This window comes from Diadema antillarum, unplaced genomic scaffold (assembly GCF_040938485.1).
Source record: "Diadema antillarum isolate AM-2024a unplaced genomic scaffold, OU_Dant_1.0 seq00001438_RagTag, whole genome shotgun sequence".
Lineage (NCBI taxonomy): Eukaryota > Metazoa > Echinodermata > Echinoidea > Diadematoida > Diadematidae > Diadema > Diadema antillarum.
The window spans coordinates 103,530-115,827 of NW_027272188.1; the positions used below are offsets into that span (position 1 = coordinate 103,530).

Consider the following 12,298-nt stretch of genomic DNA (forward strand, 5'->3'; position numbering starts at 1 on the left):
TTACATTATGCTAAAATTTGGTATCATAAAAAGGGCAGGAAAGTGTGTTTTTAGCAGTTTATCTCGAACATTTTTGATAGAATATAGTGTGATTAGGTGTGTCTTTAGGATCCCTTTTTCATTTCTGAAAAACCTTGTCCACACTCTTCATTTTCAACTCTAATAACTTTTGAAAGGATAGTGTTACTGCTTTGAAAGTTGGCATTAATTATGGACAGAATATGGTCTTAACTAAAAATTCATGTGTGGCGACTTTTTGTTTGTTTTGAGGTGCAGGGTCACATATAAAGAAAAAAAAACTTATCAAGTAAACAGTCCATAAGGAGATAACTTTACTACGCGACAGCAAAGCTGATAATGGATATCTACCGCACGAATGACATATTATTTGTACATGGTATAAACTGACTGGCGGAGCACAGAAGACATTGGATATTCCATCAGGAGAAAATACTGGCATGATATTCGGGGAGCGAGGTTATTTGTCCCGACGTGGCATTGATCCACTCGAAACCTACTCGAAACAAAGCTTTTCAAATCATGAAGTTCGAACTTTTAAACAACTGTCAAAGTAGGCGTATATATACAAGTTATCGGTCATATGGTTATTGTTGGCGTTCGTTAGGTATTTCCTTACACAATGTTGTTATTCCGTTAGAGAACATAAGAATTATTGTGCACATGTTAGCAAATAATATAGGTACCTGTACTTGCTGCATACATAAATTTTTTGTATGATATATCCCGTTATCACGTCGCCATGTTTATCCCAGCGATGGCTGAGGTATAATGTTGCTAATTTATATCAAGATAATTATCAAAGGTGATGTGGACTGGTACTTCCGTGGAACATTACGTGATAGTGTATTCACCAGCCGTGTAATCAGCCAGTGCAGTAGTTCCTTAGGGGTTAGAGATTTGAATTGTAATGACATCATGTTTAATATTAACAATTTATACTTCAGTATGTCTTTTAATTCTCCTTTTTGATGTTCCTTTCCCTTCCCAGCGGCAGAAGAGCTCAGTTCCATATGTCAAGGAGCTCAAGACTGTGGGGCTTGTATTTCAGTTAACCCAAACTGTGCTTGGTGTACGACAGACGTAAGTAAATATTTTTTGGTCTGATATTTTTTTTTCTCTCTGTAATATTGTACTCTAGTGCTTTCTGTATATTTCTGGTACTTTTCCCACTTCTTCTTCCGGAATGGATATAGCTACAGTTATCAGCCTTGTACCGGTTTGATTGCGGAATAGGTCACACAACAGCTTTCACTTTCTCCCAGCATGGAAATTCTAGATTTTGTTAGATTTAGTTTTCTTATTTTTGGTGGGAATTTCACTGGGCTAATCATTCGTAATGGATATTGTGGCGACTGATATGACAACTGCTGCCAGGGATTGTTCCGAGATTGCTGGTTGACATAAACTTCTCACGACTATTGAAGTCAATAATTCATGTTCTCAGATTATTGATTTTGGTGTTGATAGTACACACACACACACAAAAAAAAATCTGAGTCAAATGACTCATTTGCGTGAGTCTTCAGTTTGTCCGTGAGGTGACACACTTTTGCCAAATATTGAGTCTTTTTACTCACGCTTACTGAGTCACTTGGCCCAGTAGTGAAACAGCTGAGTCAAACAGCTGAGTCAAATGACTCATTTGCGTGAGTCTTCAGTTTGTCCGTGTGGTGACACACTTTTGCCAAATATTGAGTCTTTTTACTCAGTAAAGTCACTAAATGAGTCAAGTGACTCAGTATGCTGAGTCAAGCGACTCACTGTGCGAGAATCGAAACGCAAAATGATTGAAACGTCTCTTGTTCAGCATACTGATCCAGTCGCTGACCTACGCATGCAGCACGACCGTAGACGGAGTATAGGAATCAGATGCTATATCTTGTGGTAGCCTATAATCCTACTCGTAACTAGCTATTCCTAACCTACTCTTAACTTAATCCTAACACCTAACTACACATCACGAGACAATGCTTCTAATATATACCCATGTCGTAAAATTGTATTTATGTATGTGGTTACTGTTTTGAAATATATTTTCTATCAATTTATTCAAGACTTCTGTTCTGATAACAGAGCTGAATATTTCATAAATTATATGAAATTATAAATATTTAAAAATTATGCAATTTACCATCCGCGACAAAATCAGAAATTTCAGAAAACATTTTCTGAAAAATAGTTAATTCTTTTGCTTGAAGTTATTACATGATCGATTATAATCGATTATAACTGGACTCACATGTCACATAAAATGAGTCGGTTGACTCATTTATAACAGTTACTGAGTCAAATAGAGATGATGCAATATGAGTCATCGATTTCGTGGCTCATTATTGTAATTCGGTGTGCGTCATTTTACTCGTTAGATTCGGGAAAACGAGTCTTTTTACTCAGAAGAACTTAAAAGGTGTGTCACAACAGCAATGACTCAGTAGATTTGACCTAAAATGAGTCAAGTGACTTGGGTAATTTTTTGTGTGTAATTATGATTATAATGCCTATTTACTATTTATTATAAAATGGGTTCAAGAACATACATGTGTAGCCAATAGGAAGCGCTGAAATGAGTCACGTGGGCTTAGATTACTTTAGTACCATTGCACTGCAGTACCAGTGCGCACTCAATCAGTTGTTACAAGTGCGTCGCGCGCTACTATACGCGCTGTCAATCCTGTAAACAACTTCTAGTTCGGGCTGCCGGCCGGCCTTTCTTGTGTGCATAACATGTGTGGCGTACGTATTAACGATACTCTTATACGTACAGTACTTATATATGTGCGGGATTTCCGAGTGTACAAAATAGCGGGATGACGATCGCGATCCACATCTCGAGTTTTTTTGCGAGCGTCCACACGTACCAAATTATTCCGCTAACTGCCGATAGAGATAACAGCAAAGCCTGCAAACTGGGTCACACAGCGCCCTTCTCTATCACTGCCTGCGCGCACTTACCTTTGTCCATTGTCTTTTACGCGTCAGTGGTGTGGTTCGCGCGCTGTTGTTGTTGTACTCCAAAGAGGTGAAGGACCTCTTCGCAGAGGCCTCGCTGTTGTGATGTGCGCATTACATGATGGGATGTAAAAACTCGAGATTCTAATCCCGACCGTTCACACGTACCAGCGCGGGGCCCGCTAATTGACGAACCAGCGCAAGATTTCTTGGGATTAGCATCGCGATGATTATCCCGCTAATTTTCGGGTTTTTTCTGTCCACACGTGCAAAAAACTCGGGATGACGATCGCAATGCAAATCTCAAGATTTGTATCCCGCTAATTGGTGTACGTGTGAACCCGGCTATTAGCCGGGTTCACACGTACAAAATAGCGGGATGACGATCGCGATGCACATCCCAAGTTTTTTTTGCGAGCGGCTCCAAAGAGGTGAAGGACATCTTCGCAGAGGCCTCGCTGTTATGATGTGTGCATTGCATGATGGGATATAAAAACTCGAGATTCTAATCCCGACCGTTCACACGTACCAGCGCGGGGCCAATTATCCCGCTAATTGACGAACCAGCGCAAGATTTCTTGGGATTAGCATCGCGATGCTCATCCCGCTAATTTTTGGGGGTTTTCTGTCCACACGAGCAAAAAACTCGGGATGACGATCGCGATGCAAATCTCGAGATTTGTATCCCGCTAATTGGTGTACGTGTGAACCCGGCTATTATGTGGCGTACGTATACAGTATGACCAAGCGTTGTGGGACCGGACGCGTACATGGAGTCACTTTGAAGGGGAAATCCAACGATTTAGCAGGTTAATTCTCACGCCGTTTTCAGAGTATGTTGTCTAGTATATGAGGAGTCTATATGAAGTCTTTGAGGTAAAGGGTGCATATTCTATGTAAAATAGGTAAGTTTTCATGCGCGAACTCAAGTGTCCGGAAACCCAACCCCCATCATACTCTTATACGTACAGTACTTACATGTGCGGGATTTCCGAGTGCGACGTGCTTGACTCGACTCTCTCGAGCGAGTGCTACATGTAGCTGACTGGTATTGACCCACAAAGGTACGTGAAAAATGCTGTTAGTTTTCGACCCATTTTATAAAACAAATGATGCACAGGATTATTTCGTGGCGTTAGTGGAGATGCAGCGCACTCGAGGGTATTTACAATTGTGAAACCCTCCACTAACGCACTCTATCCTGTGCATCATTTGTATACTATAGGTATTATAATTAATGTTTGTATTGATGCTGGCATTGATATCGATGATTCATTGTTCACCAAAAAAAAAAAAAAAAACCAACAACAACAACAATGAACAAACAAGTAAGCAAACAAATACCATGATGGCAATTTGCTTTCTACCAACATAACAGTGCGACATAATCGTCAAGATTACGCTGTTCGTAGTCTGATTCAATTTGAAGAAATTTTACATTGTTTACAGGAATCAGCGGTAAATGGGCACTGACAAAGGGCATGGAAGCCACACTATTACTTAAAATACATCAATAGGCACGTGTTTATGTAACCATGGTAACCCAAATTATCTCTTCTCTCTGTTTTATTTTACTTATTGCAGGTCTTCACTGGTCGCCAATGTGATACACTTCAACAGTTACAAAGTGGAGGATGCACAAATATAACAAACCCAGAAACCGTTAAAGAAACTCCACGGGTAACGTTATAGTTATTGTTGCTATCATTGTTTTTCTATCGATGTTGTTATCATTATGACAATAATGCATGATGATGATGATGATGATGACTATGATGATGATGATTATTATTCTTATTTTTATTTTAATTTTCATTATCATCCTTATCATCATCATTATAGAAGTAGTAGTAGTAGTAGTAGTAGAAGTAGAAGTAGTATTAGTATTAGTATTATTATTATTATTATTAGTAGTAGTAGTAGTAGTAGTAGCAGTAGTAGTAGTTGTAATGAGTGTTCATTGGAATAGTTCATTAATCACAACTTCAGTCTGGAAACAAAGACTAGCAATGACATTGAGATGACCTTGAATGCACACAACAAGTAATGATGAGCTACACTTTGTAGTATGTATGTATGTGTATATAAAATTTGTGTATACATCATGTGCTGCACATTAATGTTACACCTTCATTGTCTTGGACACATACAAGGACACACAAAGAGGCCAGATGAAGATGATGGCTGTTGTATCTTCACACCTAAGTTACTTTGTGGAAGAAAACTTCATCAGTTTCTTGCATTTTTAATGCCTTTGAGTTGAAGAACCTGTGAAGGAGGCAAAGAGGTTTGTTACTAAGAGTTTACTGTGTTATTTTGTGATGTACTACGTGTATGCAGAAAATGAGATCAGTATTGTTGAACTTGAACACACATTTCTCCAGAAAGTCACTACATTTCTACTGTCTGTGAAAGTTGCACGATTCAAGTTGCCATTGCATGCACTCTGAATAGGGTCAAATGACAGTTGCTCAGTAACTATTGTGTATATGTAGCATACAGATGCATTGCTAGAACTGAGTACCGAAGTTGTTTTACAGTGCATAAGGCTGCCTGGTTGATTGTAACTGATTGCATACTGTGATTAGTGATATGTTGTTTGGAGACTTTTTGTGTGAAATCTTCAGATACTTAACAATAGTTACATGCAAAGAGTAATTGTATTGATGGATCGAAGTATTTGTACTGTAGGCCCAGGGCTACACTAAAGGGTAAAGTAGCTAGTAGAATTTCTACTAGGTTCTGTGTATGATGTGTTATACCTGTATGAATATGAAGAGGCATTCTTAATGATTAATAGCACGGAGAATGTAATTGTTGCTTGCATGAATAGCTCCTGCCAAGGCTTCTGCTTCTGAAGGTTAAGAGAATGATTAGTTACACACAAGTGAATGTTTGAGTACTGGCTAATCAAAGGAATATCACATTGCATCAGTATTGCACACAGTGAGAAAGTTATAGGCATAAGTCTACACGTATCTCAGTATCTGTAAACGAAGCAGTGTTGTAGGCATGTACAGTGTTTCACTTATGTGTTAATATTTTGCATAGCATAATTCATATGCAATAATTGCAGTTGTTGTGTTTGCTTTTGAAATTCCAGTTTTCACGGAATGTAACACCGAATGAGTACCAAGGTAACAGAGTGTACGAGGAGTACAACAGAAAGAGTGACAGAATAGAAGGAATTACACACATTGTTACCAGACGGAACGAAGGATAGGGAAAGAAGAGAGAGAGAGAGAGAGAGGAAGGTGTGTCTGATTGCGATCCCTAATAAAGTACATTGCGACATTCCCGTAAAAACATTTGTCTGCTTGGAATTCTTGCAATCGACCACAACTATACTTACAGTAGTAGTAGTAGTAGTAGTACGCTCTGGATGAAATTTTTCAGAGCATTTACATAGTGCCGGGTACTGATACCAGAAAGTAGATAATTTATATGAATGTTTATGACGTAAAGGGATTGTGATAGTATTGGTGTGGATGAGGAATGAGCATTTAACTTTTAGCAAGATACTGAGAAACCACTTATGAAATATTACAGAGCATACCATTCTAAGAGTCATTCAAAGTTTATTTGATAAAAAGCGGTTTTGAAATGGCTGAGATATCCATAAAATGAAGTGAAACAAAGATATACTAACAAAAGGTAGGTCCCACCTTATATCGCTTGTTTTGGATATCTCAGCCATCTCAAGACAATTTTCTTCAAATAAACATTGAATTTCTTTGAAATTACATGCTCTGTCATGTTTCCCATAATCTCACACACACAAAAAGTTAGAAATCTGAAACCAGGTCTCAACCAAAACTATGCCGTCCCTTTAAGGTCTTGGTCTTGTTAACTTGTATAACGTTACACGAGTTTGAGAAAGTATATTCCATCCCTTGGCTGCTTAGCTTTCCTCACTGAAAACAGGACAGACTTGCAGGCACTCCCTAAAATAATAATTCTTTAGATTGAGATGAGAGAGAAATCCCAAATAAGAGTGGAAAATCTCAATCTAGTAGATTTAGAAGTCAATCTTTTTTCCCATTGCAATTTTGGATTGGTCCCTCATCACGATCTTATAGATTGATTTCCAATTTATAGGGAATTTCGACAGCAGGAGGACACGTGGGCATCACGTACGAAGAGGCAAAACTTTGTTGATAAATCGAGTGATCGAGAGCGTGCGCAAAATATTATGCTGAAGCACATTCATGCGTCCACCAAAGTAGCACTTGACCGAAGTAACCCAATGAATGGGCAAGGGAGTCACACCTGTTTTTGAAGTGATTGTTGTTGGACGCTTAACACATCGAAAGCGTTAGTAAGCTTACACTCAAGTGGCACTATGTTTTTAGCGAAATTGAATTTCTCTTTTTCCCTTCCTTCCTTTCACTTTCCATCTGTCGTATGTCTCTCTCTCTCTCTCTCTCTCTCTCTCTCTCTCTCTCATCTCTCTCTATACACACATATATATAATATATACAGATAGATATAGATACACAGATAGATAGATAAACGAGTATATCTGTATGTGTTCGTGTGTGTGTTTGTGTGAATGAAAGAGAGGAGAAAAATACATAAACAGAGATAGATAGATAGATAGATAGATAGAAAAGGAGATAAAAAGTGCGAGAACGGAATAGAGGAAAAAACCAAACAGCAACAGTAACGCAAAGGGGAGATAACTGCAGGTGACAAACCCTCGAAGACCCAGTGATGGCGACGACAACCAGAGTTTTTTTTTTTTGTCCCGCCTCTTACGGCTGATAGATGGACGCTGATATTGGCACCTCGGTTTGGCACGGCAAAAATATACCTCCGTCGGTGATGGATTAATCCACGCAGCTCGAGCGTCAAACCCTTGCGAAAGAGACGCAGGTGTGAGGGAAGAAGATAAAGATGCAGTCCCGAACGAGCGCTTCCTGAGCACAGAGCTTGCGAGTCCTTCTTGAGACTGTAAGAACACTCGGATATGCTCGGATATACATGTATATGCAACAAAACGAAGGCATAGCCAGCCCACTGCTAATGCGAATAAATCCTCGAGGTGTGAACAGTGTCCGTCGTGAAATAAAGAGCGCGCGTGCTGATGAAATCGAAGATATATACGAGATGAAATCTGAGAAGTAAAGAAATAACGAGATGTTGTTTACACTGCTATAATATCTCCTGGTCATAATGCACCAGTTACTGCTTATACCAAGGAGATAGGCTTACTAGACGAGCCTTGCCTTGTACCTCCTTGTTTTTATATTATTGTTATACTACTACCATTACTATTACTGCTACTGCAAGGCCTACTACTTCTACTGCTGATGCCACTACTACTACTACTACTACTACTACTAGGCATACTATTTTTACTTCTACTGCTGATGCCACAATAGTACTATATCCTACTACTACTGTTACTGCAAGGCCTATTACTTCTACTTCTACTGCTGATGCCACTACTACTACTATACTGTTACTACTGCTACTACTAGGCCTACTATTTTTACTTCTACTGCTGATGCCACAACGTATGTATATTACTATATCCTACTACTACTACTACTACTACTACTACTACTACTACTACTACTACTACTACTACTACTGTACTGCTACAGTACAACACTAACACCTTTCGTGATCAATACTCCATAATCATAATCCCTGTAATTGTATTGAGCGCAGATGTAATTTTGTTACAATGGATGCTAATAATGTGGGAATTAAACACGCTACGGTTTTTCCTCATCTTACGTAAAAGCCATACACATTGCAAAACAGAGAGTGTAAAGTGTAGAAAAGGTCAATCATGCCATTTTTAGAGCGGGGTGGGGAATGGAAAACAAACATTGCGACGAAATTCCGCCATCACGGGCCAACGTCAACGATATGTTTTCGCAGCACGGGGATAACAGAACGACCTGTTACAGCTGACGATAGTTGAGCAAGATCTCACCCGGTTATAAGTGATGGCGACGATGTGCGGGGTGGTTGCGGGCTGTTTGGACAGCGGCGTGTTGCGGAGGGGGGATCCGATTGGCAAATGGGGGACACTGGAGGGGTGAGGGGATTGCTATGACGCAGGGGAATGCTTTAAAAATGTGATGCGAGCTCGATCGAAAGAATAATACAAAAACAAAATGGAGACAAAAAGGGAGGAAGCGAAAAGGCCAAGCTTCCTTGCACGTGTTGGCTTAAGGTTTTGTTATTCCTCTCAGCACACACACAGTTGCGGTGGATAAAAGGGGGCTGCTTATGTGATAATCTTTCATCGCGTTCAAGACATACCCACAGGATGTGTACCACGTGCGGATGTTGGGATTGGTCTTGTTATTGTTTTCGATTGCGGTGTTACGAACGCACATCTCTTCCGTACATCGTATGTGCATATTCTCTGTGCACCTGTTCGCGTGCATTATAAATTAAGGAGACAAGAAGAGAATCGGGAGAGGGGAAGGAGGAGATAGAGGATTCCTCCTCCTGCTCATTATCACAAAATGAAGCAAATCTGATTTTCTATCTATTTTTGGTGTTTCGTGTTTCAGGGCAGAATTTAAGGATGCAATATTCTCAATGCGCCCAGACAATTGCGCTAATCAGCCCGGTAATCAGCCCATTAAACTGAGGCGGCATTTGCGGATCTACGTTCGCAATATGTAATCACTGTCATTTTTCTTAATCTAAACAATCCCTTAGCATCAAACAAGAGCATTGTACAAGGCAGAATGAATTGCAATATTTTCTGTCCCTTAAACTGACATTGAGCAATAATGTTAGTCTTTATCTTGCAGCGCATCTTTGCGATGACGTATATTATGAATCATGCCGTGTCAAACAAAAGAACAATGCCTGATTCTTGTATTGCGACGCCGCGAACGATCCTAGTGCATTCCCGCCAATTTCACCGTCATGAAATTCGCATCAGAATAGCAATTTGTTGCATGTTTGCCGTGTACGTCATTCTCAACCGTAGCATCGAGTGTACGCTTTCCTTTGTCCAACCATTTCCCGCCGTCTCTCCCTTAAAAAAAAAAAAAGTCTGTGCAATCAGCTACAAGATGCAGTCTCCCGTTACTATGACAACTACATCCTCGGATGCATTCATCCCTGTGTGCCGTGCATTGTGTTGATCACGAAATGCCCGATTCCATATGCTGTGTTTGCTCCGACTATATGGAATACTAGCGCGGTAGCGGCCTTGTTTGTGTATCCGACGTTGTTCGTAGATTCGTATCTTTCGTATTGCTACTAAGCACTTGTCTTTTGGCTTTCCAAGAAAATTATCGTCATTTGTTCGATGTCAGTGTGGCAATATCTACCCCACCCCCTCTATCTCCCTCCTTCTCCTCCTCTTTCTCTACTGCTCTTTCCCTTTTTCCCCCTCTCTTTGTTTCTTCACACTCACTCGTTCGATCTATCTATCTATCTATCTATCGATCGATCGATCTATCGATCTATCTATCTATCGATCAGTCTATCTATCTATCTATCTATCTATCTATCTATCTATCTATCTATCTGTCTATCTATCTATCTATCTACCTACCTATTTATCTCTCCCTCTTTCTCTTTCCTTCCTCTACAATTTTGATCCCTCTCTCAGTTTTCTCATTTTCTTTTTCTCCGTTCTCCATCTTAACATAATCATCACTCTTCGTACATCAGTTTATGTCACTTCTTATGGTAGTATCGCACCAGATGAAGATATGATATTCCGTCTTTGATTGAATCAATTTTCTTCAGATGCTAACCACCCCTCTCAAATCTGATAACTCTCTCTTCTAACTCAATCCACATGATTGCTGGCTGTTAGTCGTGCGAATAATACGTCAGTGCTGTTAATGTTTTATCCAATTCGACTTTCCGCGAAAGCTAACAGTAACTGATATGTAGCGCCTGCCCACATATCCGCTCCTTCTTCATTCCGACCCTCACCTATTCTTTTATACGATCCCTGCCTCTTTTTTTTTTTTTTTGCCTTCCCGTGGGTATTAAGGTACATACGAATTACCTTTCTGTTGAAATTTGCGGAAGAGATGTTCCGTTGATTCAACAGTAAAAAAGAAATGCGTAGATGAATGCTTTGTGCAATTTCGACACACGCACAAAAGATATCCTATCATTTGGCACACACCATCTGTATGTGTGTATGTGTCTCAGTGTGCGACCGTGTGTTATTCAAATTGTCGCTTGAGGGTTGTGCATGCGTGAGTGGAAAAAGGGCATCTTTTCGACAAAATGGCGGTGTTCTTCGAGAAGCTAACCCTTTTGCCGAAGTCGTCGTCTCCTCATTAGAGAGCTTTAGATTTGCAACGCGGACGCTTGAGACGATTGCGTTGACTGTTCTCCTCTTCCCTGCGTCGTGCTGAAAAGTAGCTTTAGATTACGCCGCGAGAACGCAACATATAAAAAATCAACACGGAGCCCCATAAATTTGATCAATGCATCAATTAGCTCTCTACGTCGTGAATTGAGCGGACGTAGAAATAGCCCACAACGCGTAGTGAAAACTAAGACGACGGGAGCTATTGAAAAGATCAATTTTGACAAGCAATTTTGCGCATGCTCAAAACAGGTATTTTTTTGTGTTTTTTCCACTTTGTTTTTTCCGCGTCAGCGAAAATCCAAATCTCCCTATTACGAATGCATTACGTCTCTGGACAGCACAAGCCATAACACTGATTCTAATCGTTCTCCTCTCACTGTATCTTCCCACAGGATCTCCCGTTGAGTAACACCGGAGCGCCGCTGAATGAGATCGTCCAGGTCAAGCCTCAAGAGATGAGAATCAAAGTCAGACCAAGTAAGTCGCGGTCGATACAGACCGCTAGAATAATTTTGAATAGCGAATGACATGATTTTTTTTTTTTCGCTGGCTTGCCGAATGCATTTGAACGCGATGTCCTTGTCTGTTGTCTCCATCATGTGCCGCAGTTACTGTTCACCACTGAAGCAATAATATTTTGGAATTAAATGATTTCTGAAGCCGCGAGAGATTATTCAAGTAAAACAAAATTTGATTTCACACAGGGGCGTATCCGGGCAATTACCCCCAGAGGGCAATTACCCCCCGGCTAAATACTGATTAGTGGTAAGGTTAGAGTAAACATTAGGGTTAGGGTTAGGTTTAGGGTTAGGTCTTTGTGTTAGGGCTATGATTAGGTTTAGGATTAGGATTAGGGCCAGGGGAAGGGTACGGGGTAATTGCCCAGGGGGTAATTGCCCTAGACCCCATAGGGTGAAAGATACCAGTAAACGGATGGATAGAGATTTAAAAAAGAAATACAGATAAAAACGCAACTGTCTTAGATATTGAGTTTGTTAAATGTTTTACCAT

At 40.2% G+C, this 12,298-nt stretch overlaps 1 protein-coding gene across 1 annotated transcript in view; it reads left to right on the forward strand.

The window, feature by feature from the left end:
- Nucleotides 1–1,015: 1,015 nt before the first annotated feature.
- The window catches only part of LOC139709490 (integrin beta-1-like), a 46,259-nt gene continuing 34,976 nt past the window's right edge, over nt 1,016–12,298 (forward strand). Inside the window, exons 1-3 of the mRNA XM_071621451.1 lie at nt 1,016–1,101; nt 4,555–4,650; nt 11,680–11,764. Of these exons, the coding sequence (XP_071477552.1) occupies nt 11,743–11,764 (22 nt within the window). The 5' untranslated portion in view covers nt 1,016–1,101; nt 4,555–4,650; nt 11,680–11,742. The remainder of the gene's footprint in view (nt 1,102–4,554; nt 4,651–11,679; nt 11,765–12,298) is intronic.